Source organism: Poecilia latipinna, unplaced genomic scaffold, assembly GCF_001443285.1.
Source record: "Poecilia latipinna isolate Pla-1442-1.1 unplaced genomic scaffold, P_latipinna-1.0 Scaffold321, whole genome shotgun sequence".
NCBI classification, from domain to species: domain Eukaryota; kingdom Metazoa; phylum Chordata; class Actinopteri; order Cyprinodontiformes; family Poeciliidae; genus Poecilia; species Poecilia latipinna.
Genome location: NW_015112937.1, coordinates 295247 through 319634, shown reverse-complemented (window position 1 = coordinate 319634; position 24388 = coordinate 295247). Strand labels below are relative to the sequence as shown.

At 39.4% G+C, this 24388-nt stretch overlaps 1 protein-coding gene across 1 annotated transcript; it reads left to right on the top strand.

Moving 5' to 3' along the window:
* The first annotated feature begins 43 nt into the window (after positions 1 to 43).
* dctpp1 (dCTP pyrophosphatase 1) lies at positions 44 to 1658 on the top strand. The gene has a single exon (XM_015035032.1). It carries the CDS (start codon positions 169 to 171, stop codon positions 697 to 699), a length of 531 nt encoding a protein of 176 aa, XP_014890518.1. The 5' UTR covers positions 44 to 168; the 3' UTR covers positions 700 to 1658.
* Positions 1659 to 24388: the final 22730 nt, after the last annotated feature.

Here is a 24388-nt window from a genome sequence, read left to right as displayed (position 1 = left end):
CAGTTAAAGGGGGAGCTTTAAACGAGCCCTAGCTTCCGTTCACAACGCGTCATTTCCGCTATACCGACTGGCGGGACTTCTTCACCTGCTGGAAATATTAGGAACGGGTTGTTTACAGCCATTATAAGATTATTTTCAGGCACCGAAACGAATCCGAGCTCTTAAAACATGATGGCGAGAAGCGGAAAAGACTCCAGAGGACTGAAAGACGACATGGCCGTGTTCTCAAACGGGTGCCGGGAGGAGCCCTCAGCGGGGGACGCAGGAGTCTCGGAGGCCGAGTCCCGTTCCAATGGAGCAGCAGCAGCGGTCAGCCCGCAGAAGTTCACCTTCAGCCCGGAGCCCAGCATGGAGGACATCCGCAGGATGCAGGCCGACTTCACGGACGAGCGCGACTGGAATAAGTTCCACCAGCCCCGCAATCTGCTCCTGGCCATGGTCGGGGAGGTGGGCGAGGTGGCGGAACTCTTCCAGTGGCGGGGAGAGGTGGCGGAGGGTCTGCCGGACTGGACCGAGTCCGAGCGGGAGCAGCTGGCGCACGAGCTGAGCGACGTGCTCATCTATCTGGTGGAGCTGGCCGAGAAGTGCCGCGTGGACCTTCCCCAAGCGGTGCTGCGCAAGATGGCGCTGAACCGACTCAAATATCCCACCAGCAAGGTGCACGGCTCGGCCAAGAAATACACAGAGTACAAGGACTGAGAGCTGGGGGGTGGGGGTGAGTAGGGTAAATAAAACTTAACGTCTTATTTCCAGAGACTCACTGGACACATGTCTGCTATAAGAGCCCAGCTCTTCTGGGTTCTGGTTCCGCTGTTAGAGACTCAGAGTTTCAGGGAAGAAGATGTTTCTCCCTGAAGTTCCAGTTCAGGAGTTTTAAGATTTCAGTTCAAAGGTGACAGTCTGAATAACACTGTCCACTATAACACGGAAACATTGAGAGGGATTGGGTCATTTTTGTTTTTAACTATGTATTTTTTTGTAAACATTTTTGTCTAGATCAGTTTTCTTTTCTTTTTGCTTTTTTTTTTAACTTTAAAATAGTAAAAAAGTATTTTAAAATCTGAGCTGTGTTCTGTGTTTCTAACATAACCTTAAACCTGTTGAGTTACTTGGATTTTTTACTTCATTCCCTAGTCAGGAGGCTGAATGTGGAGTAAAATGACATTTATAAATGATGAAATGTCCAGTTCTATTCAGCAAAAGTTTCAGACATAGTTGAGGGACATTTTAACATCTTTTTCTAATCTGTTTGAGTCAAATGTCAATTTTAATTTGAAAGAATTTTGAATTATGTTTGACAGGGTTCTTTAATTTGTAGCTGAATTAAATAGATTTTATGGATTTAAAATCCATTTTAAATTAATTTATTTAGCTATTTAAACATACTTGTCCTTTTGCACTTTTGCAACTCTTCATCCTGTCAATGGTATAATTCTGCAGTTAAGTTTTAGAAAAAGAGCAGAACTATTTTTAAAATGAAGAAAATGTGATACAATTAATATCTTGGAGAAAATATCAGTTTGTTCATTAAAGGTTATATTTAAAATATCTGTAAATTGTCAGATATTAAAAGTTGTCAAAAGGCAAAGTTACTGCAGTTATGAAAAATGTTGACCTAATTTTTCAATTATTGACAGTTTTAAAGAAAGTGACTCAGATCCAGTTTTTAGGTAGATTATTTAGCATACATTTTTAAAATGACTCTTGTCCTTCAACAACAACCCAGTGTGTTCTTCAATGTTCTATATATGAAGAGTTAATATTAATTTTGAAATTATAAAGAATTTTTAGTGATATAAATAGAAAATAAATGACAGTTTCTACATTTATGTGAAGTGCAATAAGATCAAATTGTGCTGATCTAAAAATTGAGCACGAAAAATTTGACTTTGGTTCCATTTTATTCTCAAAACATTTTAAATACAAAAAAATTTTGGAAGAGGAATGAAAAAGTCTTGCAAATATATAAATCTATTATTACCCTTCCACATTTATTCTAAAGAACTTACTGTTTAGGACAAACTGCTTGGCTATGCTCACCGGCCTTAGCTTTCACAACAGGCTCTGCTAGCTGCAGCATAGCAGAGAGCAAGAGGAGGAATACAGAGGTGATTGACAGCACTTGGCTCCAATTGGCAGTTTTTAGTTAGCAAACAAAGGAGCTCGATTTTTCCCCACAGATTATCTGTTTCATACTGTACTGTTGAGACATAGTGACAGTGTCAACAAATATGTAAAAAATATATATTTTTATGAAAGTTTCAGCTGCTTTAGCTTTTATCATATTTGCATTGAACTGCGTTTTATCTGATCTCTCCTTCAGAGCTGCCTGGGCTCAGTCCAAACTGCCACCATCAAAACTAAAGCAGCTGAGTGAACAGATAGCTGTGGTATTGCTGGTCTTAAAACTTTGGTCATAAAAAAATTATATTTTTCAAACTAAGTTCAAAGACATTTTTAAGCATGAATTCTTTCTGGGCTTGTGACATAGCAGCGTGCACCTGCTGTGATTTATGATGTGGTCTTCTGCTTTCAATGCAAACACTTTTTTTTTTTCTTTCATTCCATGCAGAGTGTAATACAATTATTTTGTTATACTTGGAAAAGTCTTTCAGATAACCAATAACTTGATTTAGAGGATCTTGTCCAAGAAATAAAATGAAATAATAATGGAACCTCATCTTTCATGTCAGCTGAATATTTCTATCATCAAACGTTTGAAATGCAAAACTCGTTTACAATGGGATTCCCCCCCCCCTTTAAATTAATTTGATCAGATTTGAGTCTCAAACACTGCCCTCATCTGGAGATCCTGGTAGTCACACGTGAGTCATCATCAGTAATCCATCAAGGAGAGCCGTCACGCATCCCTGAGATGCCGCAGTGTTTGAGCCCAGCCCGACTTCAAAGTAAACAGCTTTTTATTTAAAAAGATGCTTCAGAGCTTTTCACAGCTAGAATGAGAAATCTTTGTGGCAGGAATCCAAGAGCTTGGATTTCTAAACTTTTCCTTTGCTGATGTAATTTGTGAAGGCATTTCACACCACGGCAAAGGGAAATCACAGAAAACCTTTCTTGTAATGCCTTCGAAACAGAAGCAGAACAAAGACAGAAGAACTCCCATCAAGCCTCAGCAATATCTCTCACATCTTAAAAGATAAAAACTAAGACAACACTTAGAGGTAGTTCTTCTAAAACACAAGACACTGTGACCGCTAATTTTCCAGCTGCTCTTTGATAACGAAGTAGAGTCAAATTCAGGCTGTCTCAGTCCATCCGTCCATCAGGTTTGTTGTATTCATTGTTTTATAATCTGATTCCTCCTTTCCTCCCTCTCTTTTAGGGGCATTTAGTGGCATTTTATAGCACATGGTACCTTCAATTGACAAAAAAAATGCTGTATATATCAAATTCGATTTAAAACACATTTAACTTTCTAATTTAACGCCTTGAAATTGAGCCTGTCTGTTTAAAACCTCCTGCTCTTTCTGAATCTCTGCCTTCAGGAAGTCATCACAACTGCAGCTCTGAGGAGGAGCTTCGTCCATGAAGGCGGGACTAGGTCCAACCAGGCGTTTTGCACAACTGAATGGTTGCCATGGGAAATTACAGGATTTCTCAAACATGCATGAAATAATCAAAGCAGTACTCCAGGTATGTTTTTGATGAGATAGTGTAAAGCTAAAAAAAAAAAGTTGATTTTATATAATACTGCAAATGATTTTTAGTTTTAAGTTGAGTGCAAATTAAAACTTGTCTGATTGCCAAGCATTTATGAGGTCCCATATTAGTAAAACATGTAAAAACTAGACACATACGTTTTAATACCTAATAAAACATGTTTTTTACAGAAACCAGTGAAAATAAGTCTAAAGGTTTTAAAATGACCTAGTAAAAGCTTGGCTTTTACTAATACATTTAAACAATACTGATAATATTAAATTTAATTTCCTCTCATGTAAAATAAAATAGTGTACATTAATTAATGTACAGTCATTAAATATGTACACTAAATAATGTACATATTTAATGAGTATATACTTAATAATGTGCACTTTTTTTCTTTTTTTTTACCAATTAAGAGGAAACAGTTGTGAATCCACACAAGCAACCTGAGAGCAGAGCAGAGCAGGCAAACAGGAAGCTGACTGGGAGACGAGTCGTGGTGACTGTATTTCTTAAAGTCAGATCTGATCATTAGAATTTGTTCAATCCCCCCAAAAATTGTAAGCAGAATTGCAAATGGCTTCAGAACCTCTTTCGTTTCCATTCCCTGAAAGAACGAACCGTACTTCTGTTAGTTTGAAGACCAGGCTCGTGTTTCACTGCGAATGATTTTACTGATCCCTACTTCCACATTTAATCAAATCTATTCGCTAAAAGAGAGTTAAGACAGCTTCAGTCCCGCCGCATTTTCATGTTTTGAGAAAGACAGACGGCTTGACGCTGCGACTCCAAGGGCATAATTAAATTGAGGTTCCTTAGATTTTACTTCTGCTTGATAATGTTCAGAGAACGCGATACCATCAGGCCTGCGGTTGCTTGATTTGACTTCCAAAGGCATGCTCTGTTGAGTTTCTCGACCTCAAACCGATTAGCTTTCAAAGAGACATTTTCACTTCAACTGAGCACATTTATTGTTTGCGTGGAAAAGCTCTGGCTTCCTTTTTCCTCTTCCTGCTGTCACTATCTGCATCTGGCGCTGGGAGCTGTCAGGTCTCAAACAAAGAGGTTATCCAGCAGCAGCGCTTCACATCACACCAACATGTACACATCCACAGGAACATGAGGGAGCTCTTCATGCTAATGGACAGAAATGATGCCAGAAACAATCACACATCCTCAATTCACCAAATGGATGGGAGGCATTAGGGACTTTTTTTTTTGTGAACTGTCTTTTGTTTTTATGCGTCTCTTGAAGGTAAGATGTTACAGTAGTAACTCTCTTGCAGCAGCTAACCATTTCAGTTTGTGTTCATACATAAAATATGGCTCAGGTGTTGTCTGAGCCATTTATCAAGTCGTATGTCCCATAATTAGCATTCAGTGACAGCTGTGATGGAGACAATAGATACACGTTTTGTGCAACATAATTCAAATGTTAATGTTGGAATTATTTATTTGAATCTTCATAAAAAAAATAAAAAATAAAAAAAGTCTTCAGTTAAGCCTACAGACACCTGTGTGAAGAATGTATGCTTCAAAAAAATCCATCCATCCATCCATCCATCCATCCATCCATCCATCCATCCATCCATCCATCCATCCATCCATCCATCCATCCTTTCTCTTCCTTCCTTCCTTCCTTCCTTCCTTCCTTCCTTCCTTCCATCCATCTATCCATCCATCCATCCATCCATCCATCCATCCTTCCATCCTTCCTTCCATCCTTCCTTCCTTCCTTCCTCTTTACACCCTTGTCCCTTAGTGGGGTCGGCAGGGGTGCTGGTGCACATCTCCAGTTAACGTTCCGGGCAAGGTCACCCTGGACAGGTCTGCTTCAAAAAATCTATTTGGTTAATGGTACTGACAGTTTACCAGAGAATATGGATTAAAAAAACGAGAACACAGTGGAAAAGTATACCTGAGAAGCTGCATAAACACACAGAAATGATTTGATTTGTTTCACATTCCAAATATCTGCAGTAAGGATGGACGCTCTGTCAGCATTTACATCAGGATCAGCCATTTTTTATAGGGACAGCGTTATTTAAACTTGACTGTTTTGAGCTTTACATCTTATTACAATGTTATTATCCCATCATCAAAAACATACCTGCCTTGTCGCAGTGATAAATAATAAGAATCTGTCATTGGAACGATTCTTTTATGCATGTTTGAGAAAACTTTTAATCTCCCGTGGCAACCATTCAGCTAAAATCAGAGTCAGAAAGAGTTAAAGCTTCTTAAAGACACAGAGGCTCAATTTTAAGGTGTAAAATCAAAGTGATTTTTGATACATACAGCATTTTTATAACTACTGAAGGCAACTTCATTGTGCTATAAAATGACACTAAGTGCCTGGAAATATACCAAATTTTTTTAAGGGAGAGTCATGTGGTATTTATGCATGTGACAGTGATGAAGAGCAGGATCTGTGTGTGATGTGGTCGTTTTTTTCACAAAGTTGAAATGGTGGGGGAAGTTTATATAATATTGGTTAACCAAGGCATAGCAGAAAACTGTGATCAACGCTTACATGAGGGTGATTGACAGCACTAAGTCCCTCCTTCTAGTTCCGATTGGTTGTTTCTGTTTGAGCGGTGTATTTGTTCAGATTACATGACGTCCACAGGGAGAAGGCACAGAAAATACATTACCTATCTCATATTAAACTGTCACGACATAGTGAGTTTTAACAAATATGCCCCCCAAAAAACATTTTTTTTCTATAAAAGTTACATACTTTAGGATTAGTTTTATTAGTTTCTTTTCTGTGTTAAAGATTACACATTTTAAATATTGGCTTGACTCATTTAACCGCGTCAGTTTTTCCAGGCTATATAAACCTCTTTTCTTTATCATTATCTCCGTCTCCCAGCCTCGCCTCTCTAATTATGTCTCTGATGTCCTTAACCTGAGCTGTCTGGCTGATTTGCTCGTTTCCGATCCCGTCTGTTTTGGTCACCTCCCCACCCCCCAATAAAACGCTTCACATCTTCACCCCCACCAGCTCCATCTCCGACACTTGTTTCCACATTACACATCCACCCGGCTCACAAATGTGGAGCTGATGGACTAATGTTGATTTCCACCGAATGCCTGCACAGACAAGAAAGAGTCCCTAATGTTCCATTTCAGAACTGACTTTATTGCTGCCATCAGCAAGTAAAAAGTGCAATTCAAGATGTTCAGCATCACCTAACAGAGGGGAAATTATCTGCAGCTGCATAATGTCCAAAGTTTCCCTGCAACCCAGTGATATTTAACAGAAATGATTCTCCATCTGAGTTCATTTAAAATCCACATTTTAAATGATTCATTGACTCTCGGTGGGGAGAAGTTCCTAATCCTTCTGGCTGGATTTTACACCGATGGTTCATATTTAATGCTAATATTCACAAATGTTAATCACCAATCATTAATATTCTGCTTTTAGAGAACAAACCCCACGAAGTCTTAAATAAATTTTAGTCTGATGTTTTCTAAATTAATTGCTGAGTAAAGATTTTTTTGTTGTTTTTGTTTAGTTTGTAAAGATGAAATGTTCAGAATGTTACTCCATTAAATGACAAGTAAATAGTGAGGATGTGTGTCTCTGTCAGGCGTTTTGGAATTAGGAGAAACAGAAGGAGGCACAACTTCACTGTAAATTAAAGAGCGAAAAAATGTTCCTTCTTTTCAGAAATCCTCAGATTCTGAGAAGCATCAAGGTTACTAGTTAATGAGAATGAATGAAATAATGAAAACTAAAATTGAAAAAAACTGTTCAACTGAAATAAATAAAAACTGTAATTGATGAGAAAAAACTATAACTAACTGGAACTATATTGTACTAAAACATGCTGAAATCCAGTCAATTTACACATAATCACAAAACTACACTTTGACCTTTTTGAATTCTGCACCTAAAAATTAACCTGAAAACATTAAAACTACAACAACTAATAAAAACTGCACTAAAACTAAACAATACTTAACTAACAAAAACACTCTAAAAAGCATTAAAACTAACTAAATTAAGCAAGCAAAAAGTCACAAAGTAAAACTAAACTGTAATGAAAAACCAAACAGCATTATAACCCTGAGAAGCTCTCTAAAGAGATGAAGTGAGTAAAATCCAGCATAAAGTCGTGGACCATGATTACCTTTGGAGGCGACCACAGCACTGATTGACTGATTCAGTAACTGCATCACTATCACTCACACAACCAAACATATATGTTCCTCCTGAAAAACACACACAAACATCAGTAAGATGGAAAAAAATATTAGCTATCAATATCGGGTCAATTTGACTGATTGGACCAATATGGTTAAAAACCCCATGGCTGATACTTTGTGACTGTCATGGGTTGATGCCAATATATTGTGCATCCCTATGGCTATTTTCAAAGCTGTAATTAAATACTGTTTATATGCCATTTAGAACTAAAATAACACTACTTAATGAATCAAGGTGTCATGAAGAAGCAGGATTATTGTTTTTGTTCTAAAGTCCATACACTTTAGACTGCAGAGAAGAGATTTTAAAATACTTCTGTTAGTTTATAAATCACAACATCTTAATGCTTTATTTTTATTAGTGGTTTTCTTTTGGCCACTGCTCCCTACATAAAGAATATATTTTAAGACTTTTAAACTAATAACTAGTAGATGATAGTTGCCCTTTTGACTCAAATTATAGATAAAGAAAAAGAAGAGCTGAAAGGTAAAATACACATACAACCCGAACCCATAGTCTAGAGTGACAGTGATCTGCTGTTGTTTTTGGGTAAGTGCTGGTCTGCCGCCGTATACCTTGATCATTTTTCTCATTTCCCTTCATTTCCAGTCCCAGGATGCTCGACTCAGCTCGGCTCAGCGGTGCAGTTGTGATGGACAGTAACCGGAGACTCCCAGAATCCACTGCATGTCATAATCAAAGGGTCGCATTGTTGGAGTGAAATTGGACTTCAGCTGCCTGTTACAACTTCAATCTATAAGGAAAGCCTTCTATCCTGTCTGCTCTCATTTCAAGCTCTGCTCCTTAAATGATTCATTGCGCCTTGGATGTATATGATGGGGAAAAGTGTAAATGAAGAGTGAAACTCCTTGGTTGAGGTGTTCCTGGCCAGAAGAAATAAGACGTTTTGTTATTCCAATGTGGGGCCTTTGAACGCTTGAAGGAAGAGCTTTCCGCTCTCAGGTTTCGGCCCTCTGCCTGGCGGGATACCTGTCAACTCTCCCGTTTTGACTGGGAAACTACCGTTTTTTTACCCCGCTTTCCCGCAGTCCTCCTGTATTATTTTTCCCGAAATTATCCCGTATTGTGCCCCCTCCTCTCTCACGTCAGTTACGTCATTCTCCACTTGTTACGGTAGTATATACCCTCACTTATGGTGTTCTCCCCACCATCCCCCCTTTGACAGTACCACCGGACGGCGACATTTCTCGTATCCAAAACTTGACAGGCATGGCCCAGTGTGACTCAGAAACAGGCGCCATCATTTTCACTTCACAGGCACTTTACCTTGTCACAAAGTAACCTTTAACAATTACCATCTCTTAAAACGCCTTCTGTGTGTTTGAGCTCGCGCACCACAAGACACACCCTGAGTGGCACCCCGAAGTCATCTATACCGTTGCTATGTTGGACTGTTGCTATGGAGAAGTCTTTCACCGTCTCCTTGAAATGGACAGCTGGAGCCTTGCCACAGGGAGGAGCCCTTTCTCTCCCTCTTCTTGCTGCGCGATGCGTCCTGAGCGGCACAGCCTCCTGAAGCTGGTGGGGTTCCTCCTTCTTCATGGGGATAAAAATAGAGAAGTGACTCACTTCCACTTAGAGAGAAGGAGGCTGACCAAGTTCATAAGAGTGCAGGTGATACAGCAGACATTCCCAGTGACTCTCAGCTAGTCTGAGCATCACTGATACAACGAGCATTTTAAACTTTGCATTTTTACTTTACTTGTTCAAACTGAAGAGCCATGAATTTTTATATTTTTTTTTGTTATTTTCTGTTTAATTGGCTTGTTTGGAGCCTGGACTTTAGGCAGCCAAAGTACAGCCTCATGAATAATTCATGTACAGATCCCAGCGAATGGCTGTATTGTAAAATTATAATAACATTTGCTTCAATATGCTGCTTTGTTTTGCATTTAGCCAGATAATTTGGTAAATGATGGTGGTTTAAAAATTATTTTTTTGCTGTACAAGACATGTTTAAAAATGGGGGGGGTTTTTTTTTTTTTTTTTTTTTTTTTTGGGCTGGTGGAGTTTCCACCACAGGATGTTCATTTGGAGTGACATGCAAGAGACTGCAGTATTTTTTCAAGGTAACTGTGGCAACGCTGGTCTTCAGGCAGGTTATCAGTTCCTGACAGCCTAGAATTCCTCCTTGCACAGCTGGATTGATCAGAAATAGTATAAGCTGTCTTGAAAGTGCATAGTAAACTAGTTTAAACTCAGAACTGTTAGCCCTGAAACACTGACATCTCCAGTAGCACCTGCAATTGGATTTCAAGCATGAAAAGACCCTTGTTAAGACTGCAGTGAGTAACTTTTATTAAAAAATATGGTTGTTTTTTTTAACATACAGTATTTGTTAAAATTATTATAAAGTTGTGACAATATAAGACGGAAGGTGGATAATCTGTAAAAAAATAACAACAAAAGAATCCAGCTCCTCTGGTTTCTCCCAGTGCTCCCAGTACTAACTACAGAAATACACCACTACATCAGAAACAACCAATCAGACCCAGAAGGAGGGTCTTAGTGCTGTCAATCACTCTCATGCTCACCACCTCTCCCTTGCTCGCTGCTAAGCTACTGCTGGTTCACCACAAAATAGCCCACCACAAATGTTAATGCTAGCTAGCATAGCCACCGATGATATTCCTGTAGTGGTAAGTTGTTTGTCCACCATTAACACATTGAGCAGTGCAGAAGGTTGATTGACAGCGCTAAGACCCTCCTTCTGGCTCCGATTGGTTGTTTTTAACTGGGTGCATTTTTGCAGACTGTAACAGTAGCACTGGGAGGAGGTGCTAACATGAAACAGCTCTGTTTCATGTTATACTGTTATTAATAAATAAGGATAAAAAGCATTTTTTTATATAAATGTTACATACTGCAACTTTAAGGTTTTGATGAAAATGCTTACTTTGGGAAAATGGACTAAACTGTCTGGTTTTCCTTTAGGTTTCAGTTTCAGTAGCATTTGCCTCAGCTGTGAGAGTATGAATATGACTTAAAATGTATTTTTTCTCTTTTCTTCAACCACCATCAGCGATAAAACTAATTATAACAGGGTTGTCAAACATGCAGAGGCACTCATTAAAACGTCTTCTAGTGGTATGACGAAGTGAAGTCCAGGTGTTGTGTTTCATGGTTTTGTTGTTGCAAATTAGGCGCATGTAGACATAATTCAAGGTAAACAGAATTGACAGGGGAAACATAGATTGTGATTCTATAAGTTTCAGAGACACGTGAAGAATAAAATATCTTCATTCTCAATTCTTTAATCGTTACGAAAAATTGCACGGTGTCTCGGTATGTACTTATTGTAGCCATGGCTCTCTCTCTCTCTCTCTCTTTCTCTCTCTCTCTGGATAGAGAAACTCAGCCTGTAGGTCATGTTTGAAGTGTTTACCTGTGGCAGCATTAAGCGGTGCCAGCTGCTGAGCCTAACTGCTGTTTCCCTTCAAAGAGTTTGAGACATTGCTGAACTGTCCATTTTAAATGAGATGAAAATGTCCACACCTGATTTAATGTGGCTCCACAGAATACTCAGTGCCAGCAATGATTAATATACTTTTTTTTTTTTTTTTTTTCATATATTCCATTAGAAGTGACTGTTAACCAGAAGAGGATATTGAGGGTAAAAGCTTTTTGGTCATGGTGATTTGAATTTCTGTGAGGCTTTCTAGCCCAGAAGTCCTCACACCACCTGGTTTTCCTCGGCAGCAGAGTTTTCCTTTAGGGGTTTCTGAAAGCTCCATGAGCAGCAGCTGGGGCTGATGCTCTGTGTGTGAACCCCCCCGCCGCCCCCCTCTTGTGTTTTAGGGAGCAGGGCCAGAATACAGATGAGTCCTCGTTAGAACGCCACCTACCTCCTGCTCAGCCGACTCTTAAGCTGCGTGTTTCACTGTAGCATGAGCCACACCTGATGGGAACTCTGTCACTGCCTGGTCGCTGCAGAAAACTTTGGATGGATCTCATTTCCTTGAGTTAAAGGGACAGGAGAATTTTTTTAAGTGGGTTTCTGCAAAGTATTTACATAACCTTACCTTGTCTAGCAAGGAATTTAAATACTAGTGATGCACCGATAATAATGTCTGTATGGGTCCCAATACTGAAACAAATTCTAGCTTCGGTGTCAATGACAGTGTCTGATCCACAAGGGCAGATCTATTCAGTCTAATTCTATGCTTTGAGCTCTGAGTGACGCCATGCTTTAAGATTTAGTTTCCATTGGTTGTTCAACTGAACAAATTAAAGTTGTGGTTTTTTACGTTTGACCAAGCTTGTGAAGGTGTTGGTGTATTTACGTGTGCTTTACTGGTATAGAATTAGCAAATAAATCAGTAATTGAGTACATTTATGTCTGTGTTTAACGAATAAATGTCTCAAACAAATTCAGCTCTGTTTTTCCGTATTGAATCGGTAATGGCTGATGCTAAACATCAGATATCGGTATCGGTATTGAAAGTGAAAAAAGTGGATCGTTGCATCCCCAACAACCACTACCTGGTATCACTGAACACACTGATTTTTGAAAATATTACTCCACTGTAAATAATATCAGCTGACAGGAAATTATTTCTATTTTATGATGGATAATAATCTGTCATATATCATAACACTGATTAATTGTCTATGAAAATCTCATATACCAAAATAAATGAAACGAGGGAAAAATAATGTGCAATTAAATTAAAGATAATTGGAGTATTTTTAATTAAAGGAAATATTCAACATAAAGGAAGGTCAAAAGATTGGTGATGGTTTAGCTAGACTAGCTGATAAAACGATAGGTAATAGCTAAGATAAAATAGACTTAAACTGGGATGAAATATGTAGTATATGTAAAGCTAGTGTTGTGAAAATCATTTAATGAAAAAGTAGCGTATAAACTCATTTTAAATAGCATTCACACATCATCCAATCACAGAGCAGCGTGAATTTAGGCTTCTAGATTTAGCCTGGTCACCTTCCTGAAGTCCGACCCAGCAGACTGGAGCAGGGCCTGCTGTCTGGAACCAGGCAGGTCAGTGTTTCAGAAACTGCTGATGCACAGAGACCTTTCACACAGACAAACGCTCTGGATCACAGACAGAAAATATCCTGGGAGTCCCAGCTGTGAGGACAGAGAGGCCAGTCAACTGGATCAGTTCAGTTCAGTTCAATTAACAAATGCTTTAATAAGAAAAGAAAATCTTGTGTTAGGCTATAACTGCAGTTTTTATTGTTACTGGAGATGGTTGCAGACTTTAATTTTTTTATTTTATTAGATATGGTCATGCCTTCAGAGATGCATTATGATGAGGCATCAGAGCATGCCCATTTATTTTTTTTACAAATATAATGAGTCGTTTTCTCCTTTTCCTCCTTTTCATTATTTTTTACACCTTTGAGCACTTCATTTCTTTATAGAGGAATAGAATTAAAGTAACTTTTATGAGCGTGTAATAAAAAGCTCTGTTTCTTTACTTCAGAGTCTGGCTGGATTATAACTTTAGATAGTTAATTACTCTCTTAGACAGCTATTTATTTTTTAAACAGAGAGCAGAGCTCTTGGTTGTTGGACCAAAAAATTAAGGACTAAAGTTTCACTTTTAAGTGTCTTTTTTAAAAAAACTTGTTTATTCTGCAATAGAAAGTTTTTATTTCTTTCATTATTTGGCTGCTAAAGGACCCACGTGGTGAAACAAATGGAGGAAGAACAGAATACTTTTGTAATAAAACAGGAGGGGTAGAATCACAGGAAGAGCAGATTATTAAAAGCAGCCAGTGAAACAGAAGAATCCAAAAAAGTGACTGAAATACAGAGACAGGGGTGGAGGATGAAGAAGACGAACCAATCAGAGGAGATGTGGAACAGCTGCGTCAGGATGGAAGCAGCAAAACTGAAGGATGGAGATTAGTGAACAGAACCAGAGCTGAACTAAGATTTAAAGGCTGTAGGAACAGATCCAACAGAAACAGAAAAAACGAACAGAACACATCAACAAACTAAGAAACTAAAAGGAAATAAACTAGCATGGGAAAACCCAAACGTCCAAACACAAACACCCATAGTAACTTCTTTTTACACTTTTAAGATGCTCTTCAAAAGTCAAATTTCTATTACAAATGAGCACTAATCTTTGTCTATGATATCCTAATGTTGAAAAAAAAATTCGCAATTGCAGTGTTCCCATTAAAAGAGAAATAAAATTAAAATTAGACATGAATAAGCTTGTTTGTTAGATAAGTCACAAATCATGGCATGATGGGGGTAAACTGCTATATGATGAGTTATATACTCATATTATATATGAGTTATATACAGCTGAGTTATATACTCATAACAACTCATCACCTATCAGCCAATCAGAGGAGATGTTTGAGCAGCAAGCCCCGCCTACTTGGGAGCGGCTACATGAAGGAGTTTGGGCAAATTATAGTTGGTCGTTTTCCAGAAGAGTTATGGATTCAACATGTTGGAATGAAACAAAAACTTTTATGAACTGTGTGATGCTGAGAGAGATCTGGAGGAGCCAGATGAATAAAAAACAAACAACAAAAAAAACACTAACTTTCTACTTCTCTTCTCCATCATTTTTACCAGGAGTTACATCTGGCTCATCATGTGACTCATGTGATGTGAAAAACTTATTATATATCAGTATGGCTGGAAAACCACTTCATTCTAGCGAAAAAAACTTTTTATCGAAAATCGCGAATGTTTTCAAAATTGATATGTTTCCATTGAGCAAATTTATTTTCATAATTTCAATTTGTGCATTTTTGTGTTGAATGGAAACGTAGTTATTGTCTGCCCTTTCAAGATTTTGTTTTGACCTCGCCTTTATTCCTCAGTACTCCACAAACAATTCATCACTAAACTTCTGATTGTTGAGGTGTGGTGGTCCAAAGCTAAGATTTCAGAGTCAGACAGTCTGGTCTGTGTTTACATGACACCAGCAGAATTCGTCGGGTTAAAAAAAAGATAATGAAAAGTTTTTGTGGCGGTTCAGATGCTTAAAACTTCTATGAACCTCTGTGCAGAACTGCAGAAGACAAGACTCGTTACTGCGCTCATTAGTTTCCTTCTCATTCCTTCTGCTGATAATTTTGTGTGCAGCTCTGAGAGGAAAACATTCAGAGTAAGAGGCACAAGGAGGGACAAAAAGGTGAGTATAAGGAAACCGGAGGAAGCAACAAAAACTGTCTGAAAAGTTTTTGTGTCTGTGAAAGACATGGGGGAAAAAACAAGATGAGAGAAGCAGACTTGTTTGCTGGTGAGCCCACTTAGGGAGTGGTAGGGGTCAAAGTTCATCTATTGAGAACCTGCAGCAGCAGATCGGTCCGTTCCCACAGCTGAACAAAGACACAGCTGTGACTGAAGAGCACTCTTTCTCCCACTGATAAACAAAATGTGGCGAAAAGCAGCAAGAACTTGCAACCTGCACGCCTTTCCTTCATTCTTTATCCTCTTCGTTTTTACCTCATTTCTATTTTCCACAGCAGAGCTGAATATATGCGTATATATTTAGAAAATGAGAGCTGCTCTGTTCTTCAGCTCTGCTGCTGTTAAAGCAAAACTCTTGATAAGGCATCTTGAAAAAGGTTTAGGAAAATTTGGAAATGTTTTTTGTTTGTTTGTTTGTTTCTGCTGCAACTTTCTTTGAGCTCTTCCATGAGGTGAGACTCAACAGCTTTATTATCACATTTGGCAAAGAGGTCGAGCAGCTGCTCAGCATCTCCCTTATTCAGCCTTTTGGAACTCCTGTTGGAACTCCATTTATCTGTAAGGAAGAAAAACAACACCGAATGATAAAGCATCAATAATCATGTATATTGGGATCTCCAGTAATGAAGTGCAACGTCTCATTTCTGGATGGTTTAACACTGAATACCCAAATTTATGGTGAAATGTTTCTGTTGCAGTTTTGCAAATTATATTATGTGAGGTTGGACATCAGCCTGTAGCTCTGCAGTCGTTATTTGTCCATTTTGTCCTTTTTAATCATCACAGAACTGGTTCTGGTTCTGGTTCTGTCATGAGGAACCAACCAAAACTCCAGGAAACTACTGAGGAAGCCCAGAAGGTTTGACCCAACTTGTACAGTTTTAAAAACGTCTGAATTCAAAAAAAGTTGCAAAAAATAAATAAATTCAATTTATTTATAAAGCACCAAAATACAGAGCAGTGGATTTGCAGTCATCATAAATATAGTTTATCATAAAGGACAGAGCTCTAATTATGCATCCACCTTGATGTAACAGGTCACACAGAGCTGGGGAATATGTTTCTGCAAGTCAAATTGTAAAAAAAAACCTCTAAAATATGTGCATGCATTAGCAGGATCGCTCCTCTGAGAGGTTGCGATTAATTCCACTTTTCACATTCCTGCTTTTCGCTATCAGGATGTTTTGTCTCTTAATTGCAAAGCAATTTTACATAAATCCCAGCCAACGACAAACAGAAGGATGAGCTTCCTTGAGCAGCTTTTTAAGGGCGAATCAAAGCAACGTCTTTCAAACCAGCTGATGGTAGTAACTGACAAAAATAAGGCTCCAGCAAACATGCAGATGTGAGATGTGTATGTAAATACGTGGATTTAGAAGGAGGTGGCTCAATAGAAACAGGAACCAAACAGTAAAAGTGGAGGATTTTAATGGACTCCATTACTACTTGTGAGGCTACCATCCGATTCAGAGGCTTTTTGTGGTGGTGCCATAACTGGTTGTTGCGGTACGGAGCACCATAGGGGTCATGGGACATTTTTCTTTTGCGTCGCCTCACAAAAAGTATTGCATTCCCTCACAATAAATTAGCAAATACGTCCTGGGCTGTTTTGTATGCGGCCACAAATGTCATTTTAAAATGGAACATATAGGTGCTGTGGTGGTGCAGGGGTTAAGCACAACTCACATATGAAGGCCTTAGTACACAATGCAGCTGTCACAGGCTCAATTCCCAGTCTAGAGGCCTTTGCCACATGTCTTCCCCCTTCTCTCATTACCCACTTTCCTGTCAACTCACTATCAAATAAATGCCACTAGAGCCAATAAAACCTTTAAAAGAAAATATGTTCACTTTTAAAGAGCCTTGGTGAAAACGTGTTTCTACATTCTCAACTCTTTGGTGCCGAAAATGGATCTATTAAACTGCATTTTCATGTTTTTGTGTGTGTGTGTGTGTAAGGTTGAGTTGGACCTGCACATGAAAATGGCTGTTTATTAACCATTCAGACTGCCAACATGAAAAAGACACAATTAAAACTGTCAGATGGTTTTATTACCCTGTGAAAATGACTCAGAAATAGTCCAAATAGTTTGGATGTATTTTTTCTTTCTTGCTTTCTTCCCTTCTTATGGAAAGTTTCTGAATGGAAAAAGATGGAGACATATTTGACCCATTTTGCTTTTGCATTTTCCACATAGGTTTATGGTGCATTTGCATCCTAACAACCCCCCCCCAAAAAACTTCAGATATCATATAACACACATGGAAAAACCTTTAATAAACCCATATATTACAGCAGAAAGACCATCAAGATCCCACAAGAACTGACTAATACTGTGAGGTAATGCAACACTTTAGCGAGGGAACAAAAAAGAAAAAAATGTCCCCATAGGGAGCTCCGTACCGTTAAGTTAGGAATTTATTGCTGGTATCATTTTTAGCCATGAATCTTTGTTGTGGATTCTCACCCAACATCACTGTGTGAGAAAGTTTTGCTTCTGAAGGAAGAACAACCACATCCAGGACGGCTGCTAATTTCTACAGAACCTTGAACCAAAAAAATGCAGCTTTTTAAAAACATGATAAACCTGAACTTAGTGCAGCTATTCCTTATAAATAAACTGGACTGATTATATTGAAACTTAAACCAGGTTTTAGCTTGTTTCTAGATTTATTTTACTCTTTATTCAAGTTTCCACATTCTTTTTTTTTCTATCACATTAACATCATTCTAGGTGAATCAGTCTCTTCACTAAGTTACATCATCTTCATTTATTAAAAAAAAAACCCAACATAAATTATTTATATTTATTTCAGTTCATCATGTATATATTATCAAATGAGGTTATTTTTTAAACTTTACTCCCCTCATTTTTACCTTTCATCTTTATTTATTTAAAAGATGACTATATAAATGTATTAATATAAGCACTCAGTCCATCCAGTCATATATGTAGCAAATTTGTCCAGTCAGCCAAGATTTCATCTGGAGTGTCCTGATGCGTGCTCATTTGTCACTTTTAACCTAATGTATAAAAATCACATCTCAAGCTTAAAATAGTGCACATTCTCTCTGACTTCAGCATGCTAAAAACACCATTGACCAGATGAACAAAACACATATTATGCAACCTCCAGAAACTTAGACATTCAACAGTATTTGAAACTTCATTCAAACTACAGGATAATGTCCAGTTCTTTCCCTTTTGCAAAAAGGACAGACAAAGAGATCTTTGCAGACACATCATCAGCTAAAGGAATTTTGACTGGCCTCTGTCACTTTCAGCCCCTCCGTCAGTGGCGCAACTGCACATTATTCAGGTGGGTGGATGCGAAAACATATATCGCCCCCCCCCCCTGAGGGAAGGAACTTCAGGGGGAAGGACCGACGCTCAACTCCTCCCCCACGCCCCCCCGAGGCGACACTACGTGGAGTGTAAAACTCGCTACATGTACCTCGTTATGTGCGAGAGGTGAAGGAGCGTGAGGCGCGCTGAACTGTATGGGAAAACATAATCGGCGCGTCGCCCCCTCCAGACGGGGTTTTGGCGCCCCCTCTGGTGCTGCGCCCCTATGCGTTGCATACGCTGCATACCCACTTTTTGCGCCTCTGCCCTCCGTTATGCCGTTTCCAGTTTTCTTTGGCGCACTGGGCCGAGAAACGGATGGGACGATGAGCTCGGCAGTTCATCCAGGTGTTTGCTAATCGCTACTGCCACTAGTTTGAAGGAGCAGAGTAGGGGGGGGATGCTCCGTGAGGCTGCTTGTTTAGGTAGAGTTGATTTACAAGCGAGAGGAATCTGCTGCAGATTTCTACCGTTGATGACAGTTTGAACTACGTTTGAATGTTGGTTGAATCAGTTCATTTGTATCTTTATCTGAAACGGGGTGTACTTTCTTTTTGGCGTGATGTGGCGTCTTTTGTTTTCCTCCAAAGTTTAATGAATGCTGCATATTTAATCAATTGAATTTTCAAGACTGGATAAAAAAAAAGAGTAAAAAATAAAGCAAGTTAAACAGGTTAATCTGCAAAATTGAATTGTTGTGCAATCTTTGATCAAGATTTTCAAAGCGATTTTGAATCTGACTGAGGTGTTCTGCTGTGTGTTTGTGTTTCACTGTCCTTGGTCTCGTGTGTCTCTAAGCTTCAACAAGCACTCGTTTTGCAGAGGAGAGTCTGGATGAGAGCGCCAGCGCAACAGCTCCGGCTGCACCAGATAAGGCCAGTAAAAGAGGTCAGAGAAAATTAAAACACGCCACAAAGAGCAAGGGAACGTTTCTGAAGCTCGCTCAGATTGTCGGGGGAAGAAGCAAAAGCATTTATTGTAAGAAGCAGAGCGGATGAAAGAGAGACGGACAGAGCGAGTCAGATTATGCTCTCTGAGCTTGTCACACATCTCGGCGGAGCTGCTCCGTCATCCGGCTGAGGCTGCGCTCCCATAATTCCGTCTGATTCAGGGGCTGTGATAGAGCGCTGAAGGATAATAAGCAGTATAATTTGCAGGAAGGTGTGACCAGACTGGGGAAGTAGGATTTCAGCTGGTATGTCATGTTGCTGCTCATTCTGTTTCAAACTTCAGACATTTCATTCCCTTTTTTTTTTTTTTTTTTTTTATTCTGGGCGGTGTCCATCTTCATTTTTACACTGCAGTAAAGTTAAAGTTTGGGAGGTGTCATATGAGTTAGAGTCAGTAGATTTTAAATCTACTGATCTCCAGCTGTTATAAAAATGCTTTTTAAATCACACATTACTTAACGGGGCAGTATTATGTAAAATCAACTTTGTTGAGCTTTCTATGATGTTATGTTCTTTTATCAATGCCATTAGGATAGAAAGTAAAATTGTGTAAATATTCATTTTTACTTTCTATCATTTTTCTTGCAGTCTTTCCCTCTGAGCCATCAACACACTGGGTAATTAATCGATTCCCTCCTAAAATCTTACCAATCTTATGATGAGGCTCAGCTCACTATCAGCACTTGGCACAGTTAATGAAGCTCATTCAACGATGGGACATGGTAATAAACTTGTCAGCGTATATTACAGTGCAAGTCCGATGAACGGGATGGACCATTTCCCGCCCTCTCGTCTTAATGGCAGCCATCTCCTGCTTGGAGTGTCTCCAGACAAGCTCCTCATTTCTTCCTCCCATCAATCCTCAACAGTCTGGGCAGTTTTACAAAAAGAAAAACGTTTCCTCGTTGGGCCTCTTGTGCCCCATATTAGAGCCTAAAAATCCAGACGCCACATTTAGGTGATTTTCTGCAAAATAACGAGCAATGATAAATAAACGGTGACAATCTGCCTGATAATGACAGAAGCGTGAAAAGACGGCGCTTCACGAAGCACTTCACGAAGCACTTCACGAAGCACTTCACGAAGCACTTCACAAAGCACTTCACGAAGCACTTCACGAAGCACTTCACGAGGACACAGATCTGTAGTTTTAGATCTGATTGTCCGTCCTGTCTTATGAAACTCACACCTACCGGTTTACAGATGGGTTTTTGTATTTATTACAGGGTATCAGCACCTGGGACCCCCAAAGAATTCATTAAGGATCACTTCCATCGCACAGACGCGCTGTACCAGAGCCAGAGAGACGAATCAATTTACAGCCACGCCGGCAGAAATATCTCCCTCTGCTGACCGGCCATCACTTTAGATATTCTGTCATAGGCTGAGCAAAGAGAGGCGAGATGATTGAGCATTCTGGGGTCAAGCAGGGCGTGTGTGTTTGGGGAGCACCATGTGCAAACACTGTCCTCTGATTTACAGGATGAATAAAATCCTGAAAAACATCATTATTTAACCCGGCGTTTAGGTCGGCTCCATGGTTTTCTGTTTATTCTTTGTTTTTATCCTAATGTCTGTCCATGTCTTGTCCGTTAGCAATTGTCCAGCAGCTGCAGGGTTCATTGTTTTGCATGCTGATCTCCACTTTTGTTTTGGACTGAAATATTGTTGGGGGATAATATTGGCGACGTACTCATCCTCCTTAATTCAGTGAACACACCACTCAGTGGGTGGTCTGTACGGCCAGCAGCGATCTGTGCTCACACCCGTCACTCATACTGATTGCTCATCGTCCACTGAGACGTGGCCTTAGATGAGGCAGGTTTCCAGCATCTTTCCACTTGCTGATGCTACATCCATCCTTTGTTTACGGCATAATTCAACCACATGACATAGAGATGAGAGGGGAGTGGGCAATGTCACGTCTCTGAAACATGCAGGACTTGTTCATGTCTGATGGTGTGTGGGCAGCTTTCAGCTCCATAAAGAACCAGCGGGCACAGAGCGTTCCTGAATAGATGAATACGATTTATTATGTCATTATGTGAGGCATTAAAAGACCCCAAAAAAAAATCAGCAACATGATGAAGACAGAAAAGCTGTTTTATGCAGTATAGTCCCCAAACTCTCAGCTAGAAGGAAAACAACAGAAACCATGAGCAACAGAGGGGCAACCCTCAGGACAAACAAAAGGATATGAAAAACAATGGACTAAACACATGCAACATGGGGGGAGTCTAATTCCTGGGTGCATTACAACTGTGGGGATAAGAAACCTAAGGCCAGCTGAGGAAGGAGAACATCCCAACAAATAGGAAAACGCTCAATTAGAAGACGATCTAAGGAACACAGAAAACTATCCGTACATCTAATTACGAGGAAACCGGAGTAACTGGAAGGAGACCAGACATGTACGGGAAAACACGGAAAGTCAAAGAGAACCCAGGCTTGTATTCACATCCATTGCTTCCTTATTGTACTATGAAGCTCAGTACGCTCAAACCCTTTGGGATTATGACTCCTTTTCCCATATCCGACAACTAGAAGTCTTAAATAATTAACAATCTTTCCAAAATACAGAAAGATTATAATAAAATCCCCTCAGCCAGAGAGCAAAACAGGTTTTATAGAAATTATCCATTTTGCTTCAAGCTGCCTGGAGCCGACTGGGCACGCCTGCCTTAAGTGAGCTGTGAAATCTGACTATATAACAGCTCATGGGAAGGCAGACATTTCACAGCCGGCCAAACACAGCTGCAAACGCGAGATTTAATGTGTGCGGGTTGGAATAACAGTAAATATGAAGGTGAACTTCAAACATAGCTTGTCTTTGGGTTTTTGCAGCCACTGAAAAACACATGATGTGAAGACAGGAATGAATTAAGCGTGTGTGATTTTTTTCCCGAGAAATATTGACAGGGCCGCAATTTAGTCTGAAGGCTAAGGACATCTAAAATGAAAACTCAGCTAACTCATTAAATCTGAATAAAAACTAGAAAAACGCTCAGGATGACGAGTATGAAAGTTTGCAAATGAACACTTGACACAGGACGCATTTTGTGATTTGACAAATGACTGAAAAGCCAAAGAAAATACTAAGGTGTCAAGTTTAAGACTCTTCAATATATGAGAGGGTGAGGACTCTTCTCTGTAAAGTAGCACTTGATTTTCTTTTAAATCAAGGTGTTTATTGCTAAGGCAGAAAAAATCCAAACCTACCTATGTGAAAAAGTCATTAAATCTAAACCTGGAGGAATGTTGTTTCACTCATCTTTGCAGAATTGATGTAAATCAGCCATATTGGAGAGTTTTTGAGCAAGAATGGCCTTTTTATGGTCATGCCACAACATCTCAACAGGATTCAAGTCAGGACTTTGACTGAGCCACAAATTTTTCTCAATATTCTGCTAATGTCAAAGAAAACACAATTTTGCAATTGCGGTGATTCAACTAAATAAAAAATAAGGCTAAAATCTCAAATAAACAAATAAGCTTGTTCACACATTAAATCATGGCAATTATGTGACATATATCAGGCTCTAGCACCTTCCATCATTCTTCAGGAGAGACGAGTCGGCATCTTATTCAGGAGTTGGAGCAACAAGCCCCGCCTGCTTGGGAGCAGCTACTTATGCGGCGTTTTGGGGAAACAGCAGTCGGCCATTTTAGAGAAGAGTTATGGATTCAACACGTTGGAATGACACACAACATTTTATGAATTTTGCGATGATGAGAGCGCTCTGGTGGAGAGAGCTGTACATTGTCTGAAAAAACAAAAACAAACCATCAGCCTTCTACCACTTCCTGTCGTCGTCTTCTTTGTGGTTTTTGCCAGTAGTAACATCTGGCTGTTAATAATGTGACTCGTGCGATACGATAAAGAAGTGTTTCCATTGCAGTTTTGCAAAATACACCTATTTCTATATGGCTGAAAACCCACCTCAGCCTAGAGCAAAAACTTTCTATCAACAAATGTGAGTTTTTGCAGTGTTTCCATTAAGCTATTTATTTTCGTAATTTCAATATCCTCAATTCCATGGTTAATGAAAACGCAGCTATAGGTGATCTATCCTGCTTGCTGTGTGAGTTGTAAATCGTAAAAAGAAGCAGTTTAAATAAAGCATCCTAACAATGTAGTTCTGTTGCTTCAGCTCCTGTCTAAGGCTGAGACATATAATCCTCTCAGTAACCAACACAAGCACAGAGCCTATAAATATGTTTCTTGTCCCATCTGTTCTGAAGTGCACTCTCATTAAATGTTTTTTTTTTTTTTTTTTCAGCCGACCCAGTTAGGGGACCTGCTGCTAATGACGCCAGATCCTAATCCACTCCGTTCTGCATCGAACATCAGAAAAGTTTTCTTTCCTCCCTCCCCGTCTCTCGTTAAACTTCCTCCACTCGTATTAATGATTCGCTGGGAGCACAGAGAGCGAAGAAATTGCTCGTATAGTTTGTTCTGAGATCGATTGAGACTTAAGGAAAACGACGGATTCAGGGAATGGAATTTATGATGAGTAAAGCGCAGAAGGAACTTGTAGTTATTGTTTATGGCTTTATTTCCACCATTTCCCCTGCGCAGCATATTCTCTGGCCTGTGGCATTAGTGTGGGTTCTGGAGTCGGAGAGAAATAAAAAATAATAAAGGCCGGCTTTATGTCCTGTGAAATTAAATTCAACATATAGCCGTATATTTTTTTGTCCATTTGTTTCACTGCCTTCCTTTTGCTATCCCTCCCTAAAAAATACACATACATCACAATGCGCCTTTGGATTCTTTTTTTTATGTGGAGTGCATGTTTTGTTTTATAGTATACCCAGTGGTCTGAAAAATGGAGCAGAAAATATTATGGTCTGGTAGCAGGTTTCTGATGTATGAGTGCTAAGAAGGCTCTTGCAGGAATATGGGGGCTATAAGACGTTTGTGTCCCTGATGTTATGAACTTCATCCTTAGTTCAGGTTCAAACTAATTAGGTGGAGCAGCAAACTGCTCCATGC

Bases quoted from the DNA above. Each gene is read 5' to 3' on its own strand.
- dctpp1 (XM_015035032.1), top strand. From the start codon at position 169: ATGATGGCGAGAAGCGGAAAAGACTCCAGAGGACTGAAAGACGACATG.